Below are 23234 nucleotides of genomic sequence, written 5' to 3' on the forward strand. Positions count from 1 at the left end.
AGATTACGTTGGAAGTGTGATTATTCAAGATCTTATTCTCTGAGGATCACAAAAGAATTTTATTGTTAATTCCAAGGAGTCATTAACATTGCTATTTAAATATATCTGTGATTCTGAATTAATATGAATATGTATAATAAAATCTATTGAAAGGAAGTGAATTTATTGACTGAAAATTGCTGAAATCCCCAGAACAATTTGAGAAAATGAGATTTACCTCACCTGCCTTCAGCATTTAAATGTACTCTTCTGGTCTAAACCAGGTATCAAAGTATCTTCTATAGTCAGTGAAGACATAGAAGGATGTCCAGATGTTCTAGTTTCCATTTGTTTTAAATTCATATTTTAAGAGTGGATGAACTGTTTATGTAGGTGTTAGTTTTTCTTCACTAGATAAAAGGGAGAACTTCAGTTAAGTGCTAACCCTTTAATCATAGAAAGAGCCTAGCTTAGTTCTTTACTGATTAGATTGTCCTTAGCCAGAGAATATGGATCTCCCCTACACATAAATGCTACAAAACTCCCACATATTTTGTTTTACAGAACCACAGTACTTTGAAATACTTTCTCATTTCAGTTATATTGTCACTTGTGCCCTTACTGACTTGTGACATGAAGGGCCACAGGGAAATCACATCACCTAAGCAGAACTTGGAGTTATCATTAGAGGGACAAGGAGAGAGACAATGAGGATGAGTAACACCATTGTCATTGTTGAGGGTGGAAGGTGCATGAGTCAAACCCATGATATGCTGAAGCAATCATAAAATACAAAAAAAGTTTATTTGGAATTGGTACATTCCAGTGCTCAGTTCGCAGCAGCATTCCATACACAAGCCTGCCTGCTGCTTTTGCTGATGAGCTCTTTGCCCTGCTCTTACTCTTACTATGCATGCTGTTCTTCCAAAAATACTCTTTCTTGCTACTCTATTCTTATTTCCCACAAAGAATGAAAGAGTTAACCACCGTACTACTTTTAATCATGTATATTTTGAGCCACCTTTGGGGCAACATTCTTCCTTTTTCCATGTTGTAGTTCATATAAAGAAAGCTGCTTGAAAGTATGTATCATCCACCCAAATGCTGTATCTGGATTATCACATTTTGGCTGCCTTTATTAATCTCCTATCATCCTGCAAGACTGTGCAGATAGATATTCCCTATGTTTCAATAGGACAAAAAGGTCTTTGTTGGTGCTTTTCTACATGGAAAACCTGCATCTATTTGATGTCCAGGTTTGAAGCTCACAAAACATTTGGTAAATAACAATTTTATGAGCACTTAGTGGATTATAGTAATTGACTTCTTGATGACTTCCTGCTTGATTTTAAATCTTGTCAAAGGCTTTCCTTACTTTTTCGCGGAGACTTCCTCTTCATTGGTACCAGCATGACTGTTCAATGCAAGGGGAAATGAACTCATGAATGAAAATAAATACATTTTTGTAGATGGATGGAGATAATGAATTACATTACTTTTCAGAGACTAATAGGCACACTTATTATAATGGATTTTTTTTTCTCTCAGATTAAGGGTGGTTGTAGAAGTAACAAACAAAGCTCTTAAGCCTCATGAGTTTATTCATGGGCCACACATGATGGATTCCTGTGTGTATCACACCACAGAAAAGAAGACAGACTTTCACTCTGCCAGATATGAACCCTGTTGATCCCGCTCTGTATATGACTCCCAAGCTTCTCATGTTTCATCACTGTGGATACACCAGATCATCACCTTGTTACAGTCACTGGGAATTGTTCCTGACCCTGATCTTTGGCCTGACTTCCTCAGACTTTCTTCATCATCACAAAGTTTCCTGACAGTCTGGACTATGGATAAACCTGGCTATCACCTCTGGGCTGGTCTTTCTTGCTTCGTCTGGGGTAAGTGGGATGGGCCCTGGCTAGCAAGGCCCCTTGTCCTGCTTGCCATGGTATCTCCCTCAGCAGCACATTCCTTAGGGAAAGCTGGTGCTCACCATGCCCTGACATTTCAGCAGAGATTCTGCTCTGTCTAAATTTTCCATTTATAAGGTAACAGAAACAATGTCAACTGGCCTCTACTTTTTCTTGCACAACTTTTTCTTACACCTTGATTTCAGAAGTGTCCATTCTGGTTAGGCTGTCGTACAAAGAACCAAAGCCATCTTGAGACCCTATTGCCTACCCCTACAGCCCTACCAGCTGAGGGCAAGCCTGTAATTGCTACAGTACAATTTTTTTCACTTGCCTCCCTCCCCTCAGACACATATCTAAGAGCTAATTGCATCTCTAGGTCCTACAGGACAAGCCAACATAATAATCTCTCAATTTCTGCAGAAATACTTTGTAAAAATAAGTGAAAATGTTCATTTTCCTTAACCAACAGCTTTCATTTATTATAACACAGGTGAAGGAAGGTGAAAATTTATGAAGTTTGTTCTGATTCACACTGTCATAAAACTGCCACTTAAGAAATTTTCTAGGAAAAAAAACCCTAAGCTTAGCTGTGTTGCACTGGAAGAGTACTTGTGATGCAAAATAAACCCTCCAATTAAACTCTTCATCATCCATCCTATGACAAGAGATGAAGCTACTACTTAACATAAGAAAGGCCGTGCACTGCACTCTGTAGAAATTTATGACTATATGTGTTAAAAAGCCATTAAAAATTAGGTTGTCCCTTTAAACTCGCCAAGGAACAGAGCATCAAAAAATAACTTGCAGTTTGGCAAGTTACCTACAAAATTGTTGATTATGTTTCATACAGAATGTATTTCAGGAATTTCCCCAGATGATACATGTTGTTTTTAAAAAAACAAGAGGATGCTTTTTTCTTAATCTACATGTACAGTAGTTACTGTAACTGAATATTAAGTTGCAGTAACCATAATATTATTATATCCACAACTCTTGCAAGAGGAAAAAGTAGATTGAGAAACTTAAAGATGGATTAGAATAAGAAAATCAGTCAGAGAGAAATAAAGCTATATAAACAAATTATAGTCAATTTTGAGACTTCTGCAATACATAACTAAGGCATAAAAAGCATTATATATGCACATACATATATGTGTTTATCTCGCTTTCCCTCCCTCTCTCTCTCTCTCTTAAAATGATACATCTGTCAAAAGAAAATAAGGGATTTCTGAAAGCAAACTGTATGATGCCCTAGTAGAAAGTAATATAAATTATCACAAGGAAAAATGAAAGACAGAACCTTAGAAGGAAATTTGGAAAGTGAATCATAAAAAAATACAGAAGTATATTAAAAAAGGAAAGCTATGAGGAATTTGGAGAGTTATCAGGAAGTAATGGAAGATAATTACATCTCAGAATTCTGACAGAAGGCTTAAAATCTTTGCAGTGAATGCCCTGAAAAAATCACTAAGCTTCATCACACTTCTATGGACCCTTATATTCATAAAAAAACTTCAGCACAATTTCATCCTCTGAAAATATATTTATTTTCTTTTGGACAAAACTGAATGTTTGCAATAATTTTACTAGGAACACTTAATAGCATGATGATAGACAAGGTTTGAACAGCTCACTTAATTCTTTAGGCGGCTCCAAAAATCCCACATGAAGTATAAAATTATGTAACACAGCCTTTATTGCGGCCCATGACACTCAGACCATTTACAATTTATATCACCTGTCAGGCTTGGCCTAGTCACTTCAACTAAAGTTAGAACTGAAGATAATTTGGTCCATAATTAAATTACAAACCTGAACTTTATAATAATGTAGCATGCAATGTATCCTAAATGGTGCCACAAATCACAACTCAAATATCCTCATAAAGATCCATTTGATGAACTGTATAATGGACTTTACTGATTTTTTCCCCATCTACACAGTATCTTGAAGGAGGTATATTAGATTTCCTCAGCTGAATGAGAGGCTAACCTAAAATATTTTGTGAGAAATTATTAGCAACATGTAATCCACAATAAATTGATGAAACAAACTACTTTTCTACTTCTTATATCTTAATCTTTTACAGGGTGACTTCAAAAGCTTCAAGAAGGAGAATGGTGCTATTCAGACCACAACTATTTCTGAAAGTCCTTAAATTCTACCTAGAAAAGAGAGAAAATTAATCTACTACATGTTACATTTTGTTTGAAATTTCAAAAAGGTATGACTGATAGATCAATAACACAACTGTGACAGACACTGTGCTCAGAGATGCTTTTCTTGCCTGTCCATTCCGGAGTAAAGACCTGCTAAAAATCTGCTAAAACCTGCAGGATCTTGCTTTGTTTCTTTGTTTTTAAGAAAAAGGGTGTTGTAGTATTTTAAGCACAATTCTCAGTTGAAATTTCATTTCAGCTTAAGTTATTTAATTAGATCTTTTATAAGTGTCTGGAAATTACTGCCATGTAAACATGAAGAATAGCCCTAAAGTCCTTTGTGCTTCTCCAAAATCCAAGTATCTTTTATAACTGTTTCAAGATACCTATTCCATTGACACTTAGCACTGATACCATTGTGCAAGTGTAACAGTCCAAGACTCCTAGTGATAAGGAATTGGGATGGAAATCAAGGATATTCTGGTTTCCAAAAGTATTTCTGCTGGTAACAGAAATTAATTACAAGAAATATGACCATAATACTTTCCTGAAATACAACCGTAATGCTTTTTATATAATAAAGGGAAGAAAACTGTTTTCTGAAGACTTCTAGTTCAGTTATTTTTAAGAAACAAGACATATATGTGCCAAGAGGTGTGATGAGTTCAGCTTTACCAACAAGTGTTTGAAATGGCTCAAAGCTGCTTGACTTTACAGACAATCTGACATACCAGGAAAGACAACTAATTAAGATAATTAAAATAATTAAATATAATAGGAATTATTAAAATATAAATATATAGAAATAATGATAAATATAATTAATTATAATTAAATTAGTAAGATAATTATTTTCTTTAATTATCTGTCCTGTCATAAATCTCTACTTCCATCTAAAATATTATACAAATATTAACTAGCACACACTACTTGTCTTCCAGGATGCCAATGAATGATGGCAAACAATTATTTTGAGTGCTTCCAACTGTACATAGCATGCTGGCAGTCAAGACATCTCTCAAGATGCGAGCAAGAGCAGGGCTTTAAAAGAGATGCATGATAAGACAAGTGGCATCATACATTCTTAAAGCATCACATGAGATAAATGATCTTGTTACCAAAAAAAGAGCCCAGGGAACATCAAAGAAAATGACTGTTTTTATTAGCATGGTCTTGGTTTAACAAGTGGGTTTAAATTTAAAGAAGTTAAATATTTAGAAATTTAAAGAAGTGGGTTCTCTAAAATTAGTTACCTCCCCTTAGTTTCAACCAATCCCTTTCCACCAATAAGGAATGAATATGAGTATATAAAAGTGAAAAAATATTTGCTAACAAGCAAAATAGCATCAGGCAAAAAATAACAGTGAGCAATCACTAGATAGAAAATTGCTAAATCTCACCAACTTGAGGAACAAAGAAACACCCAAAATGTTTTCAAATCTCTTGCAAGAGAGTGATCCCCACTGCCGACCGCGTGTAGGGAGACAAAAGGAGAATGGAATGATGTCAGACCCTTTCCCAGGGCACCCATAAGACACTCCAGTTACTTAATTCGAGGGTTTAACCGAGGTTCTTTTGCTCTGGGTAGACACAAAGGAGACAATCCCAACCAGATATTCTTAAAAGGTAAAAAACACACGAAAGTTTACTGGCAAACCATAGGAAATAAAGGAACACTGGCGAAAGAGTAAATGCAATATAACATCACTCATCACAGACAGACTTAGCCCACTGAGCATAGAAAATCTTTAAACCCACTCGATGTTATGTTCTGTGAAAAAAGTATTAGAAGAAGAAGAAAGGAGAAAAAATAGAAAGGCGGGAAAGATACAGAAAAACAGACACAGCTCCCAAATCCTGGGTTGCACCGACAAAAAAAACTCCAAAACGACGACAGGGCTGAAAGACAACTGCCTTGCCCTGTGGTCAGGCGTCTTGAAGCCTTAGCCCCTCGAGGGCCCTCCTCCCAGGTGGGACTTACGGTCTCTCGGCCACTCAGGGGCCGGGTCAGGCAACCCTGGGGCTGCCTCCATCGTGCTCTGATTGACCGGCCCTGGGGGGCTGGCACCGCCTCGCCAGAGCAAACTCTGACCCACCGCTGACCGCACATTCCGGGCTTCCCTAGATGTGCTGAAACAGCTTACTTTTCCAGCGTCTGACAGCCCGCCACGGGTGGTTGTGTGGTCTGGGAAAACAAAGGGACAAGGTGGTGGCAAAAAGAACTCTCCCCGGAAGGTAGGAGCAGCTGCAGGAGTTCTGGCGGCCGATGGGAAGTGCTGGCGGGCGTGGGCTCAGCTCCGCGGGCCGCTCCTGCTGCCCGTGTGTCGGGCGGAGGGGAGCGCCCGGCCGGCACCAACCTGGGTCACCAGGCAGGGTGACCCAGCCCCAGGAACCGGCTCACTTCCCGAAGTTCACTCCGAAACAGTTCGGGATGGCGAAATGCGGTTTTTCTGAGTGGCTACTATCGCAAGCCCAGAAAAACAAACAAAACACCAAACAAGCAAGAGGCCAACTGGCCAAAACAACCCGCTCTGAAACAGAGCCTCCACCTTCAGCAAACACTGGCAGGCACAAGAGCAGGCCGGCTCAGGTGCCCCAGACTTGGAAAGGGACTGGGGAACGGCACCTCCCAGCTGCCCTGCAGTTCCAGTTTCTGCCGTGCTGGGTCTTAATAGGACAGTAACGAGTTTGGGGCAGAGACAGATACGGAATATAATAACGTTCTGTGTTACCCACGAGAAGCATTTAGCCTGAACTCAGTTCTAAGATTCTCTTTAAACAGATTCATAACAATCAGAAGTTATCCTGATCATGAACTTAAGCAAAGGAAAAATTCAATCCTTTATGAAGACTATTAAAACCAAAACTCCTTTTTGTCACATTTTAGTAGACTGATAAATCTGTAACCTTTTACAACTAAGTTCATAACCATACCCATGTATCACAAAAGGCCTAATACACTTTTCCCTTGTAAGAACCTAAGGTTAGTGTTGCATTAGTTGGCAAATTTTCAGTTCCTTCCTTTTTCTGAGTATCATGATTTTCCAGGATAGTTTTAGCTATGGATTTTAATTTTTCCTAGTCTACGCTAGAAACAGAATGTAGAGATGACACATACTACTACACTGGCAGTGACACTGACTAAATGACAATCAAATTATTTGTAAAAAAGCCAAAAGAATTGTTGTTTTACAGCAAAAAATTTTTTTTTGTCAGTAAAACTTTATTACTTGAACAGAGTATGAATTTTCTCGTAACTGTAACATAAATTTGTTAATTAGTAGCATAAACTTGCTAACAGCCACAATCCTTAGTAAACTCAATAGGCTAGACTAGTTGAACAATTTGAGATTTTATCTATCCATTATCTTAATAATGGAATAATGTGTTTTGTGAGCCACTCATGCTGTGAGAATTAAGTTCACAGGTTACATTTATGGATATTACATTGCAATAAATTTAAAATATTAATGAGTGTTGTTGCAATATAAAGACACAACTGTTAAATATTTTCTTAGATAAAACAAACATCAATTGCCTCTATAAGACATAAGAACAGGCTATGTTTTCCTGATGTAATTTTTATTGGCATTATGAGTTAACAATGACCTATCTTTTTGTAACTCCTGTATTAACTTTTTGAATAAGATGGTAGGATGGTATAAGGAAAAGTCTGAGATACATGTTCAATTGGTACAACTTACAAATAGCTATGCAAGTTTGAGGGATTTGGGCTAGAATCACCTGTTTGGGGCATTTCATGGGAGAAAGAAACAGCCATTGTCCTGAAAAGACTTGTGCCATTTGCTTGCCTCTGCCAAGCCACAGGAACTGTGGCTAAGAAGGTTTTCCTTGCTAGCTTACTTAAATAAAGTAGTATTAAACTTGTGTGCTTGCTTTGTAAAAACAACAGAATTACTGACAAAATCCTTCATAACTTTTAGGTGACAGTTCAAAAGGATGAACCTCACGAAAGAACAGTTAATTGACTGTTTTATCTTTTTCTTATAGGAAAGAATTACGTGTCTCCAAATGAAATGTGGACAACTGCCTAAACACAAAGGCCGGCTCTGAAATACTTTGCACAGGAATGTATTTGAAAAACTGCTTCCCTGGAATAATGCATATTAGAAGGGTATTCTTTTTTTTTTTTTTTTTTTTTTTTCAAGTCATGAGTCAGATTATATTATATTCTGTAAATATCCATGGTTAACTTTATGCACTTACTTTGTCTCAGACTTTTATATTTGCAAAATTCTCATTCCAGAAAAAAATAATGCAAAATGGCCAAGTTATTTCCACGATTCAGACAATATGCATGCTATGACTAAGTAGAATCTCTGCACAGTTTTAGTCTTACTGATGCATTTCTTTCTCACAATTTTTTTCCTCAGTCATGATTAATCTTAGTAAACTGAGCTGTTGCAACGGTGTATTTGTTCTGTGAAACACCTAACGAGCACAAGAGGGCTAGTATAAAATACTAATAATAGATCAAAAGTACTAACATTTGCTTTTGGCTTAGTAAAAGAGTCTGATAAATTATTCCCTTCAGTGTTTCTCTGTTACTGCAACACAGTACCTTGAAAGTGATATATTGGCACAAGCCATTGTGTTCTACCACAGTGCAATTAGGAGGTCCATTTAAACAGCTTTATCATACGCACACATACCCTGATTAATTTTCTAATCAAATGTTCCAGGAAATCATTAACCATGACATTAAACAGTGTTCTGCTAATTATACTCTCCACAAAGAATTCCAATATAAATTTACAAAACATCTATAGAAAGGTGCCAAAGGATGAACAGTTTAACGTATGCAAATCATTACAGCATCTACTCTGCGTGGCCCCACAGCTCCTCGCCCTGCAAAGGTTGAGTCTGGGGCTGAATTCTGCTATGCTTCACCAGAACTCTGTGTACTGGCAGATGTTACATTTTGTAGGTCACTGCCTGTGTAAGTCATGGTGAAGGACTGAATGACAGAAATTTTTCTGTTTTAGGAAATACGCTAGAGATAGAAATGCTGAGTGTTAGCCTTCTTTTTCTTGATCCCTAACACTGAGATTTGGAAAGATTTTCCCCTACACGAGTCTCCAGTTTGCATCATTATTCTAACTACTCTTAATTTAAAATAAAGATAAATGCAAGGTATTGATTGTAGTAATGAGAATTCAATTGCCTTGTAAACCATATGCAATTTGCTAGTTTACAGCATAATGAAATCTCTATTTATGTATTTCCCCATAAATCACAGCATCTTGCAGGTCTTTCAGTGATGGAAAACAACAGATTGCATTAAACAAATGCAGGCTGTAGGTACACCTGTTCTTTTGGCCTTGGCAGCACAGCTAGCAGCTCCTCCACACAGACGGTGTCCATCACAAAACAGAACGCAGGAGGATGATGGAAACACTGCCACTGTTTTGGATAGGGATTATTTCTCTTCTGTGTCATTTTGCCTTCTTGACCCAATACTACCAAGTTGGTATAAAAGTAATATGAGAAGTATTAATTATATACGACATGTATATTTATATGTACGTATTATGTATGTATATCTGTGTATATATTCTCTACAACTACCAAAAAAGAGGTTCTAATGGAGGTGGGGGCCAGTCTCTACTGTTACAGAGGAAATGGCCTTAAGCTGAGACAGGGGAGATTCAGATTAAATATTAGAATTTTTTTTTTCACTGTTCAGATGATCAGGCATTGGAATAGGTCGCTTGGGGAAGTGATGGAGTCACCATCCCTGGAGGTGTTTAAGAGGTGTCTGGATCTGCTGCTGGGTGATTTGGATTTTTTCATTGGATGACTGTAAAGGTCTTTTCCAATCCCGATAATTCTACGATTCTATATAATAATGTATATTTACATATAAAAGTCAGTGCTCTAATTATATATAAAAAAAGCTCATATAGAAATAGATGAAGAACTTTTCACCTGTCAGGCAGTGGCTTGAGATATGGAGTCGGAATTTTTAACAAGGCCACTTGTTGGAAATCCTAGGCCAAACAGGTGAGCACCTGCCTCGTGTTTAGATCCTGAACAGACAGGACGCTCAGAAGACAGGATCCGCACGACAAGGAGACGAGCTCTCCCTTCCTCCGTGTATGTGCGTCCGTACCTCGGCCCCGCGGCCCTGTCCCGTTCCCCGCGGCCGCCGCCCCGGGCAGTCCGGCGGGGCGGGGCCCGGCGCGAGCCGCTGACTCACCGGAGACGGGCACGGGTCCCGCCAACCGGGAGGCGCCGCTGCGGCCGCGCCAGCGCGGATTGGCTGCGGCGGCGGGCGGGGGCGGGGCCAGCAGTGGCGGGACGGTTCGGACGGCGGGACGCTGCCCGCTCCGCCAGCCGCGGCCGTTGGGAGCGCGCGGCCCCGCGCGGCTCGGGCGTGGCGGGATTAGGCGCTTCTCCTCGCTAAATCCTGCGCCGCGGTGAGGCTGCGGCTTTACCGCTGAGCCCCCTGCCTCCCCCCGCGGCGCCCTGCCTGGCCGAGCCCAGCTAAGCCGCGCTAATCGCAGGCGTCCAGCTCGGCCGGGGCCGCCGGGCCTGGGCCCGATCGCGGGCAGCGCTCTCCCCTGCCCGTCTCCCTTCTCGCCCGTGCGCGGCCATGGAGCCGCCGCGGCCGCGTCGCTACGCCCCGTCCTCGCCGCCGGGTCGCGGCGGGCGGGAGAACAAGGGGCTCCGTCGGAAGGCCCCGCCGGGGACCGGGAGCGCCGATGTCCCCGAGGAGGCGGCGGATAGCAGGAAGCCTAAATTCGTAAGTATGAGCCGGTCCCGCGGCGGGGGTGCCCGAGAAGCGGGGCCTGCCGTGCCTGTGCCGAGGGGGCCCGGCCGTGCGGTGACACCCCCGTCTCCCTCCCGCCGTCCCTTTCGGGGCCAGTCGCTGCCTGGGTCAGAGTAGTCGCTGGCAGAGTGGGAATACGTGGCACCGTCAGGTTCAGATGGGCTTCGAAGGCTGATCCCGCCTGGTCCAGCTCGCCTCTTGCTTGCCCGTGTGAAAGGACGCAGCAAATTTTCAGGTGTCTCCCGAAGGCTTCATCACAAGGCTTCATTGCCTTTTTACTAGCTGTGTGACAGTTATGGGTGCAAGGGAAGTAGAACAGACTTCCAGTTCTTAAACGTTGTTACTTCTAATAGGACTTCGGTGTGTTGTTGTGGGGTTTTTTTGTTGGTTTTTTTTTGTTTTTTTTTGTTTTTTTTTGTTTTTTTTTTAACTTTAGTTGTATAAACTCTACAGTGAAAAAACTGTCTTTTCATTTAAGTCCCATAGTAAAGTTCTCCTCTGTAGGCCTGCTTTTACAAAGCTTTTGGCTAGCACAGCAAGAAATTGGGAAACTCAAGATGGCTTATAATTGTTCATGATATAATGTATCTGCAAGATGTGTTCTAACCAAAAATTATCCAGAAATAACCAGTTTTTGTTTGGACATCATGAAAATTCCAAGCATTAGAGCTGGGACCAACATATATTCTACAGACCTTGTATCCACAAAATCAGCTGGGTTGGAAAAGACCTCTGGAATCATCGAGTCTAACCTACGACAGAACACCATCATGTCAACTAGACCATGGTACCAAGCACCATGTTCAGTCTTTCCTTAAGCGTTTCCAGGGCTGGTGACTCCATCAGCTCCCTGGGCAGCCCATTCCAATGTCTAATCAGCCTTTCTGTGAAGAAATTTCTCATAATGTCCAACCTAAACATCCTCTGGTGCAGTTTAAGACTGTGTCCTCTTATCCTGTCTATGGTTGCCTGGGAGAAGGGGCTGACCCCCATCTGGATACAGCCTCTTTTCACGGAGTATCTGCCACATGCAGAGGAGATCCATCCCGTGCTTATATTTAGGCGATGCATGTTGATCTTTGTTCAGCTATCCATGAGCCCACCTGCTCTAAAATGTATTTATTATGTAACACAAAAGAAATATCATAACACTTATATTAGACTCTTGATTCTTAGGTGTATTTGTGTAATTTCAGTACTTGAGTGTCTGGCACTTGTGCACAGGTTCAAAAAAGTTAGCCAATAAGTGGTATCAAACAGACTGGCCAGACCTGTTCTGAAAGGTCAGAAATGGCTCCTGGAATATTCCTGTTTGCTACAGTCTTTTTGTTCTGCGGCTGCAGAGGCTGCTGTTTGAAACATGTCCCTGTGCCTTTTTCTGCGTGTTAGAATGGGCATATATGAAACTGACCAACAGCTATTTGCTTGGCTTTGAAAGTGGCTGTGTATCCACTGGGGACGTGTGTTTAGTCATGGAGGACATGGCTGGACATGGGTAAGGCCCCTCACTTGATGAGGCTTTTGAAAGAGCAACAAGATACTCTCAAGAGGTCAGAACAACAAAAAAGACATTACTGGCAACCTCAGAAAATCAAGGAACTTTGGCAAAAGGTTTAGTGCAACATTCAATCAACATAAAAATACATGTCAAAGCATTAACTTAGCCCATTTGACTTGGCAAACTTTAAGCCCGTTTGACTTCAAGTTACTGAAAAATTCCAAGAAGAAGGAATTAAAAGACAAAAAAACGTCTAGAAAAGGACACAGAAAGCTTCCAGCTGCTGGGTTCCAGCTGTGCTTAGCTCATAGAAATTCCAAGAGGAGGTAGGGTCAAGACATGCTTACCTTGTGTTCAGCTTTAAATACCCCTTTGCCTTCTGGGGCCCTTCCCCCAGGTGGGACTTCTGTTTGAAGTTGGATTAGGGGCTCCAGAGGCCAGGTGTGGTGTATTGCCTCCTTTGTGCCAAGGATTGGCAGCCTGTGTGGGGCTGCGATACAGGCCCCAGGAGTGTATGTGCAGAGCAGGGCATCACCTCACCTGCCCCTTCCCCCCCCCCCACATGCATCCCAAAATGCCTTGTGACACCAGATCTTCCCAGTCTCTCACAACGTGCTTTAGTATATGATCTGTGAGGAGAAACACTCACTGTGTGGTGTGGCCACTGTAAAAGATTGGGTGGTGTTGTTGCTGTATGACTTGAGGGTTGGAATATTCCTTTTGTGAGTAGAGACACAGATTTTTGCGTGTTTGCAACTAACAAGAGCTCTGGGTCAAGAGGTTTTACTTATTACCAATACTTTAATGGCCAAGTTCATATGCAGATATCACAATGGTTTTAATTTTTTCCTCAAATTATGTGCTAAAACAGAAGTAGTGTGTTGCCATCATGTTCAGTTTTACTAACCATGTGTTAAAATGGCAGTACAATAGTTTATAGGGAGTAGAACGTGGATATGTGATAAAAGCCATTCAGCCTTTTTTTTCTTAGATGAAATCTCATATTTTCAGTGAAAGAAGGCCTTTTCAACAAGCAGGTGAGCTTGTTGGGCATATGTCTAGGCTTCCTATGCTGTCCAAGGGTGATTTTGATGTTTCAATATAGGCATCAGCTGTTTTGTTGAGGTCATAGCTACAGAAAATAAAGAGGGTCGAGTTTGGGATTCTGACTCAGTTGTAGAGGGTATATAATAATCTTGTAGGTAGGTGTGGATTTTGATAATTTTTGTATTTTTGCCTCTTCCTCTTCCCTTGCCTAGTTGCTCTTTAAGTGGGGATAGATGAGAATGTCCTTAATTCATGAGAATGCTTTGTCAAACTGCAGTTTTCAAAAGCATTTCACCCTAATGATAGTCCTATTTTTCATCTTTAAATAATGTCTTAAAGTAAAGATTTTATCCTTGGATGTTGATAGGGACTGAAGAGTTATGGACTGAACATGGATTATATTCTAGGTGTGCCATTAACTCACTGGCTGACCTTATTGCTCTCTACAGCTGCTTGGAAGGAGGCTGTAGTGAGGTGGGGGTCAGCATCCTCTCCCAGGTAACAAGTGACAGAACAAGAGGAAAGGGCCTCAGGTAGCATCAGGGGAGGTTTAGATTGTGTATTAAGTAAATTTTCTTCTCTGAAAGGGTGGTCAAGCACTGGAAGTGGCAGCCCAGACAAGTGGTTGAGTCACCATCTCGTAAGGTGTTTAAAAATGTGTAGGTGTGGTACTTAAGGGCATGGTTTAGTGATGGACTTGGCAGTATTTGGTTTATGGTTGGGACTTGATAACCTTAGAGGTATTTTCCAACTTGACTTCTTTGCATTTAACTCTTTCCATAATACTTCTTCATTGTAATTTTATTAGTTAAACTAGTTTTGTGCCAGAATGTGTAAAGCCTGGCTCTCACCCCTTTGGGCTCTCTGTAATCCAGTCTTAGATTTAGCCTGTGCCCTCTTCTCTGTTTGGGGTATTTAAGAGTGCAATACCTCATGTTACCTCAGTTATATTTCTATCTTGTGTATGCTTGTCAAATTAAATTAGCTGTTAGATTTATTGACCTCAAGTAATAGAGATTATGTGAGTGTAATATTTTTTAGTGTTCAAGGCTTGGAAATAAGTTCCAGGTTGAACCCTTCCAGTCAATGCAACGTATTGATCTGTCATAGCAGATATGCTAATCTGAAAAATAATTTGATTCACTGACAAAACCTTGAGGTGAAATTGGATTGCTGGTTGACAAAGGTGACATCATTAACATGCACCTCCTTTTTTTTTTTCTCCCTTTGGAAGAAAATTCTTTTCTAACTGAGGAAAATGCTCTTTTTTCAAAACTCACTGCATACGAGCGGTGGAGAGGGGAGAAAGAGGCATTGGAATCAGCCACTCTAACTGTTTAGCCCAGTCAAATGAGGCCTTGAAGGACTCTTCCTGAATAACCTAGCTTCTTAGAAGAAGTGAATGAGTTTTAACCCTCAGTTGTCTCGATTCTTTTGAAGAATCATTTCAAATATTTTTTTTAAGGAGTGAGGGTTCATTTTGAAGCTCATGTCAGCATTACTTTGTTCAGCAGGTCTAGGTTTTTAGAAGAGTGGGACTTTTAAAATGGTAAAAGAATTTCTGTGGTACTTCATACCACAGCTGTGGTACTTCAGCTAATTGAAAGCTCATGCATCCACCCTTGTGGTTTAGGACCTTGTAAAAAGAGGAAATCTACTGAAGGATGGTAGATACTAGAGAAGTACCTGTTCTCTATGTATACGTTGACTGAGCAAGAAAATGCTGAAATCTGCTGGGGGAGGGTGGGGTAAAAAGCAGTTGTTTGCCTCTTCCTCTCCTTGATTCACCCCCCCTTGCATTAGAATTGTTTGGAAATCATTATAGTGAGTGCTACATTATGTGGCTTCTAACTGCACTTTACTGATACTACATCTTGTAGATACTAGTCCTCAAAAGATCAACTTCAATTTCTAGCTCAAATTAGAGGTGTTTCTATTAATTTCAGAATACCATTGACCTGACTTCAGTGACTTTCAGGTTACATTTTTGATTAAGTTCTTTATGAAATTTATGAGTCAAGAAGGGTTTTTTGTTTACACCAATCTGTTAAAAATAGACAAATTAACAGTTGCATTTAACAGTGTCTATAAATCAAAGAAAGATGTAGTTAAGGGGAAAAGCACTTCCATTTCTCTGGCACAGAGTAGAAAGGTAAGACCAATCTGTGTCAATATCTTTAATTACAAAGTGACTGAATTATTGCTGCAGTTATGCTGCAGTGTAAGACCTTGAATCTAAATTAGTCTTTTAAAGAAATGATTGCTGAACAGATGTTACCTAAAACACTTTATCGCAGCTTTGTAAAATTGTAAATTCCTCATGCTGTTATTTTTGTTGGCATGAATTAACACTGTGGGTTATGATATTAAATTTTAGTGCTGTGTTCTAGCACTTTGTTATATGATCTTACCTGTAAGCACCAATTTTGAGTTTAACTCATCAATGCCTAAAGAATATCACTCTATAGAACCTGTCGTGTTAAAGTAGTTTTGCTCCTGATTGCTTTCCAGACTGCTTTCCAAGCAGCAGAGACAGAGTGTGTGATAAAGCCATTATCTAAATGCTGAAGTAGTACATTGGAAATTAAAAGCAAGAAATGCTGTGCAGTTTGTAAATTGTGTTTTCAGACGGAGGTAGCAAAATTATTGAGGGAATATTGTTACAAAGGAGATCCTAAAGTGATAGTATTCACCGTAATCATCCAATTAACTTTTCTCTGAGTCTACAGGTTTCTTTCAGTCCTTGATTCAGTATTCTACTTGTGTTTCTGCTGGAGAATATCCTTTGGGGGAAAAAAACAGCTAGTGTTGAATCTTTTTTTGGTGGTAATATTAATGGCAATGTGTTCTTGCTCACTTTCAAGTTTACAAATGTGCAGAGGGGATTATGTGGTTATATGAGCATCTCTAGTCTTCGTTTGTATTGTTTCAGTGTTCAGGCATAAGCTAGCTGGTTGTTCTGAAACTCAGCTTGCTTAAGTCCTCCTTTTTTCAATTTTTTTTTATTTTCTCATAGGCACATACAGGCTGGAAGCTCTTTGTAATTTATCAAAGAATCTATACATGTGCATATGATTTGGAGGGGGTGTTAAAGTGGGTTTGTTTCTTTTTCATCTGTAAAAAAGGCAAAAATGAATATCCCAAAACATCTGGATTGTGTGTGGGTTTTTAATTTTTTTTGTAAATTGAAGTACTTCAAGGAGGTGGAGGGACATGCATGTTGAAATTGCTATTTAGTTGTCTGACATCCTGTTATGTTGCATGCCTAAAACCCGTCTCATATTGGCAGGGGTGTATGGCACTATGCTTCTCCGTCTTCTACTTCCATTTATGATCAGAAAAATCATATTTTGTTGATCTTTCTGTCATGCTTACTGTGCCCATCCCTGCCAACCATGGTCTGAGTTCAATCCGTGTTTAAACAATCTGCTTTCATTCAGAAAATCAGATGAGCAGCATCACTTTGTGCTTATGCCATGGTGAAAAGACCACTTGTGGAGAATGTAGATGCTGATCCCTTTGGTAAAGTGCCAAAACTCTTAGATGATACAGACTATACTCAATATTGTACTAGGCTAGTCTTCATTGGTTCCAGGCCACGCTGACCTGTAGTGCTGTTGGAAAAAATGCTGAAGACTCTCCCATGTGACATGTCATTCTCCTGAGTTCTGATCCTGTTTTCCTCAACTGCTTGTACCACTCCTAGAGAGAATTTTGTCCGTAAATATGCATATATAAAGATAGTGAAATAGATGTAATGACACAAAAGATCAGACTAGTACTGTTGATCCAATTAAGTGGGATTTGTCATTGCTTTGCTTTGCTTCACTGTCTCTACCTGGACTTGAGTGGGGTAATTGTACAGGCAATCCTACAAGTTAGTAAATTCTATCTAGCAGATGAACTTCAAGTATATACTGCCCTTTGGATCTGCAATACAAAATCATCATCTTATGTACTGATAACTGGGCAGCAAGATAATGTTGTCCTATCACCCTCCCTGGTTTGCTTCCTCCTCCCTGCCTTCCTTTTGATGCCGAAGCAATGAGATAATGCTTGAGCTATGCAAAAGCTGTAGCTATGCAGAAAGAAGTAGCTTCTTTGTAACAGCTTTTTTTTTCTGAATGAAGCACTTTTTGAGAAATCAGCAAATTTAACAGCACAAGCTAACTGCAAAAAGCTTAACTGCTGGTTGAGCAGACAAGCTTATAGAGCATGTGCAGAAATAGAGGTGAAAAGTTCAAGCCCGAGGAAGACTTCTGAGCCTTCATCCAAAACAACTGCCAGGAGGCTGATGACCACCTCATGCTACAAGGGCTTATGTAAGCATGTAATTAGAAATTACATTACAATATGAAGCTTAGGAAAGTATAATGTGCTCTTTAAGTAAAAAAAGTATAAAAGCTTGTACTACTCAAAGAATGGAAGAGTGAGTTTGTGGTGGAGCTATCCCTCTCACTCCTGCCGTTGAAAAAACAAATACCTGCTCTATAGGCCTTATACTGTGGAGTACTGGTTTCCTGCCTAGTTTTCAGGCATCAGTATGTCAGTAAGATTCTTTACTGTGAATATATATGAAGTCAAATAGTGTCCTTTACCTGAGGGGTATGAAGATTGCATCACACGTGTCTTCATTACTCTTTTCTGTCTCGGGAACAGTCATCTTGTTGCTGTGCTTGTGTTATGAGACTCAGCCGTTGTATCCTGTTGTACCTTTCAGCTTCTGCTTAAGACTTTCACTCTCCTTGGAGTTTTGCCAGCTCATCAAGAACACTGTACTACATGCTGCATGTGTGTGCATATCCTCTGTCTTATGACATTGGTTATTTAACAGTATGCCTGAGGGGTATCATCTCCCATAAAGGGTAATTCTGTCAGATTGCTTGCTTTCTTCAAAAATTATACACCTGTGCATTTCTTTTTCATTTGACTTAGCTTTAAGTGAACTGCTTCTACTCAATTGCAAAACAATATGACCTCTCTTCCTCCATTTCTTAGACTAAAAACTAAGTTATGTTGAAAAGTGCAATTTTAAAATTTAGTTTATAGAAGTGTTTGTATAGTTGAAGACTAAGCAGTGGTGTTACTTCTGTTCTTCTAACTGTAGGTGCTACTGATAAATCTCTCTTTCTGAACTGTCCTAATTAACTCTTTAATCTCCTCATGCTTTTATATATTTCTGACTAGAAAACACAATGTCAGCATACTTAAAATATTGATAATTTGTTTTTCAGTTTTGCCTATCTGTTTTCTACATGATAAACAGACTAGAGGAATACTTGTGCATAGTTCCTATGCTTTCAAATCAATAATTTTGTTATTGTGGAGTAGTTCATGGAAGGCTCAGAATCGCATATGAATATTTTCATCCATTGCAAAGCAGTATTCTGTAAAATGACTTAATATTTTTAGCAATGACTGAATATTATAGGAATATTACTTAAGTCATATTTATTTACTTGTGGGCCTGCATTTAAGGAAACCTGTTCTCTTGAGCAGAATGTGTCTTTTGTGAACTGATATATCTGAACCTGAAAATAGAAATATGTCCCCGTGGTAGTAAAGCACTCTAGCCTCTACCTGGTCTTTACCTGACTCCTAGTCTAGTTATTTTTCCCCTTACTAGAAATGTGTTTGTTTTGTTCGGCCTGTCAAGAATAAAAATATGCTCTTGTTCTTGAGTCACAGCACTCCTCTAAATGCAATGCCATTAAAAGATACAGTGTGGTAAGTTTCTTTGTTGTGATTGTTGTTGTTAAGACCACGTGTAATGTTCCACATCTCTGTATCCTTGAATGCTATAGAAGATGAGTAATGCTGTCAACTGATTTTACTTTGTACAGCCTTGTCAGAAGAGAAGGATTTGGTGAGGAAGAGAGGAACAAGAGAAGCCCAGTTCTGTTTTAACCAACTCCTTTGATGAGAAGCGTTGTAACATAAAGTTCTCTAAATAAGTATTTAGAGATGTGTTACAGCAAGTCATTCACCCTTTTAATATTGGAGTGCTAAAAGAGCTGAACATTAGATTGTTGTTGGCATGGAATTTCTTCTCCTTTATAAAGAAAATCTCTACATACATCACCAGTGTTGATATTTAGATCTGGTTGAGTAGATTCTTACTTAAGAACCTGCTTTTAGCACTTGCTTTCAAACTAGACTTCACAACTTTTTATGAAAGAAATGCTGACATTTTCAGACTTCTGTACTCTAGGTATCCAGTAAGATGAAGACTTTGAGACAAGACTTGTATCTGTATATTGAGTTTGTTATACCATTATGGTGTCCTTAATTGATTGTGTCATAGTCTTTTTTCACTAATTAGTCAGATGACTTGGGTCAGTGGGGTGTTCTGATATATAAAATGGGAAACTTTTCACTTTTTATCATAGGATATTGCGCTGCTGAATTTCACAACTTAAATTAAAAGTAAAGTACTGGCTTGAACTATCCCACTAACTTCTGTCTTTTTCAAAGAATAAAACCTGAATCTGAAATTGCCTGGTTGCCTGAATGATGATGGTGTCTTGTATGGAGCAATTCCAAAACATCCAGCATCTGTTCTTAAGTGGAAATGAACCTGATGTTGTTGCTTTCCTGCATTTTTTTAGTGGAGTATACATGAGTTTGACATGAATCTTGACTTTCTGCTCAAAGCATAGAATGCAGATGGTTTTCATTGTAAGCAGATTATATAATCTCCTGCCATGTTAGAGGAGCTCCACGATGGTATTTGTGCATTGCTTAAGGGTTAGTGATTTAAGTAATCTGTATGAAAAAGGAATACATTTTTGTGTCTTCTCTACCTAGTTACAGTGTCAGACCATATGTGTGTTTTCTATTGCAGTTTTGCTCATGTAAGGATAGAAGTATCATACCAAACCTTGCTAAATGCAAAGTTATGAGATTTTGCAAATGACACCAGTTAACACTGTCTTTGTAGATATTTACCAGAATGGGAAAAATGAGTAATAAACTCCAGTTCTATATAGCAGCATGTGGGGCAAGAGTCTGATCTACCCCTATGGTAGAACACCACAGGAGAACACCAGTGAGAAGACTGGGATACAGGGTTGGAATATTTTCACTTAGTTGTTGTTTTCATTTATTACAAATCCTCATTTATTAGAACATGGAATGGAATTACGACAAAGGTTCAGTAGTGACCTAGCACCTCTCTTAACAATTTTTTTTAATAGTAGGACTTAGTTGGTCACTGAATACTGTTTCCTTGCACCTCATTTGTCTTTTATTTTTAACTTCATAACCATTCATCAGACACTTCTTAGTTTCTTGACACTATTCAGACTAGAGCTACTGTGCAATAATATTTGACTTAACACAAATTGTTCTTTAATTCTGAGGGATAAGCCTGAGAAGATGTCAGAAGTAATGATCACAATCACAGAACCATTAAAGCTGGAAACCGCTGAGATCATCATCATTAACTTAGCACCACCACTTTCACTGCCAAACGCAAGTGTTACATCTCTGCATGCCTTTTAAACACTTCCAGGGATGTTGATTCTACCACTTCCCTGGGCAGCCTGTTCCAGTGCCTGGCTACCCTTTCAGTGAATAATTTTTCCTAATATCCAAGCTAACCTCCACTGATGCAACATCAGGCCATTTCCTCTTGTCCTATTGCTTGTTAACTGGGAGAAGAGACTGACCCTCACCTTGCTATAACCTCCTTTCAGGCTGTTGTAGAGAGTGATATGCAATTACTGTTGACTTGGTGAAGAGTTTCCAAATCTGCTTAATTAGGATATAGTCATTGACAGTTGCTGTGGCTGTTGCCAAGCTGTGCACACTAGGCTGAGAGTGGAGTCTAAGACAAGGGTAAGAGTCTATCTCACTAAGTATGTGACTTCACATTCTTGATATTTTCCTGCCAAGTCTGTTCCAACATCCACCTCTTCATAAAAATGATACATGGGATCCCTGCAGCACTGACTCACCAGTCACCAATGTTCTGTGCTGCTCTTTGGTTTTGTGCAAGAGCTGTATATCCTAGCACTTGCTGTGTTTGTAAATGTGCAGTGGAGAGCAAATGTTGGTTCAGAAACTGCTGTTTTGAGTGATCTGTAGAGTATTTGGACACTACTATTATTTCATGCTTAGTTCAGTTTCTGCTCACAAGTTCATGTTCTGCTTGCCACACAGAAGCATTACTTGAGACTGTTGAACAATGTGAGTAGTTTGAGTGTGCAGCTTGATGGCTAGTTTTGAACTTTTGAGGAGCTCTGTGTTCTTCTATTGAGTTTGAAATCTCTGGATGATTTGCTGTTTGTGTCCTCACAGCCATCTTGACAAGACACATATCTAGTAGCTGAATTTTGAGCCGGTCATCTGTATATTTAGCTATAAATTCTAATTTAGTTGTGAAATATGATAAAATACAACTTGTTTCAAGCTCTGCTTGGTTCATATTCTTCTGATATTCTGTTGGAAGATCAACTGGAAGTTTTTTAAAATCTGTGTACCTTGCTGTGCATTGTAAACCAGCAAGGTACAACTTGCCAAGAAACTTGATTCAAGTGTCAGGATTCAACACTGTTCCACTTGCATGTGATTTTAAATAAAAGTAACTATAACTGAGATTTTTTTTTTACTGGACAATTTTGACATGACTGCTTTCCTGTTTGATTTACAGCACTTAAATATCAAGACACTGACAGATGATGTGGTAAGACAACTTAAATTTTGCTTTGGCTGTGCTAAACAAATAACCTTACTGCTAATGTAATACAAATAACCTTACTAATACAAGAAACTATCTTAACTTTGAGGATAATTTAGTTAATTGGCAAAGTCTTGCTGAACTGGTAATTATCTGTAACATAATCAGTATGAGTAGCAAAAATGTATGGACGGCTTTGAAGTATGCTCTAATCACAGCTAAATGAGCCTGACACAGGTAATTGTGCCAATCTACATGCAGTATAGTTATCTGTGATTGCATGTTTAATATTAAAGTTACTTAGGCTGCATGGCTAGCTTAAAATAACATGTTTAACAAAGTAACATTTGGTTGTGAAACTCATTATTGCTTGTTCAAACCACTTTAAATATATTCAATGTCATGTTTTAACAGTGTTTCTCAAATTTGCTCAGTGATGAGGTTCTGTATCTAACCACAAATCAGTTTTTTTCTTCTTGCCCTTGAAGTTACCTTTTCCACTTCCTGTACTAATCTTTTGTGGGTAATACTATTTTTTCTTAAAAGACATAATTTTACAAAGTATTTGAATTTGCTTAGGAAGTAATGTTTTGTCATCACCTAAAGGTCAGCTGTTATGACTTCAGTGCTATACAGAGTTCTTGCTGAAGTACTTGTGTGTAGCTAAGAGCTGAAGTGCAGAGAGATTTATGCTTCTCAGTCCTAGTTTGACTTAAATAATCTGTTTCTATCATTGGATGGAAATTGTTATTAAGAAATTTGAGTCTGACTGGCTGATAATACAAGTTTGATTGTATAAACTTGTGTTTATCTTGGAGAGCTAAGGAAATGTTATCAAGTCTCTGAAAGCAAAAGTATTTTTTGGTAACTAGAAAACAAGTTTTGATAGTGTCATGTAAGGGTTATAGTTGGGATGCACAAAATCTTGCTGTTTGTTCTTGTGATGTGCTTTTTATTCCTCTTAAAGAGGCTAGACTGCTCCTTATTGTACTTCTCCTTTACAAAGCTTATTGGACTTGTCCAGCTTGTAATCGTAGCCCCAAAAAGTCAGCAGGTTTATTGTGGATTTTTGGGATAAGGACAAAAAACCTGTCAGCTTTTTGTAGTAAACAAACTTTTCCCCAACTCCTTAAATTTCTCAGAGCATACCAAAAGCCTC

At 39.2% G+C, this 23234-nt stretch overlaps 1 protein-coding gene across 1 annotated transcript in view; it reads left to right on the plus strand.

The window, feature by feature from the left end:
* Nucleotides 1-10673: 10673 nt before the first annotated feature.
* Nucleotides 10674-23234, plus strand: part of DIAPH3 (diaphanous related formin 3) — a 217716-nt gene continuing 205155 nt past the window's right edge. The window contains exons 1-2 of the mRNA XM_058829342.1: nt 10674-10823; nt 22049-22081. Coding sequence (XP_058685325.1) covers nt 10674-10823; nt 22049-22081 — 183 coding nt within the window. The remainder of the gene's footprint in view (nt 10824-22048; nt 22082-23234) is intronic.

This window comes from Poecile atricapillus, chromosome 1 (assembly GCF_030490865.1).
Source record: "Poecile atricapillus isolate bPoeAtr1 chromosome 1, bPoeAtr1.hap1, whole genome shotgun sequence".
Classification (NCBI taxonomy): Eukaryota; Metazoa; Chordata; class Aves; order Passeriformes; family Paridae; genus Poecile; species Poecile atricapillus.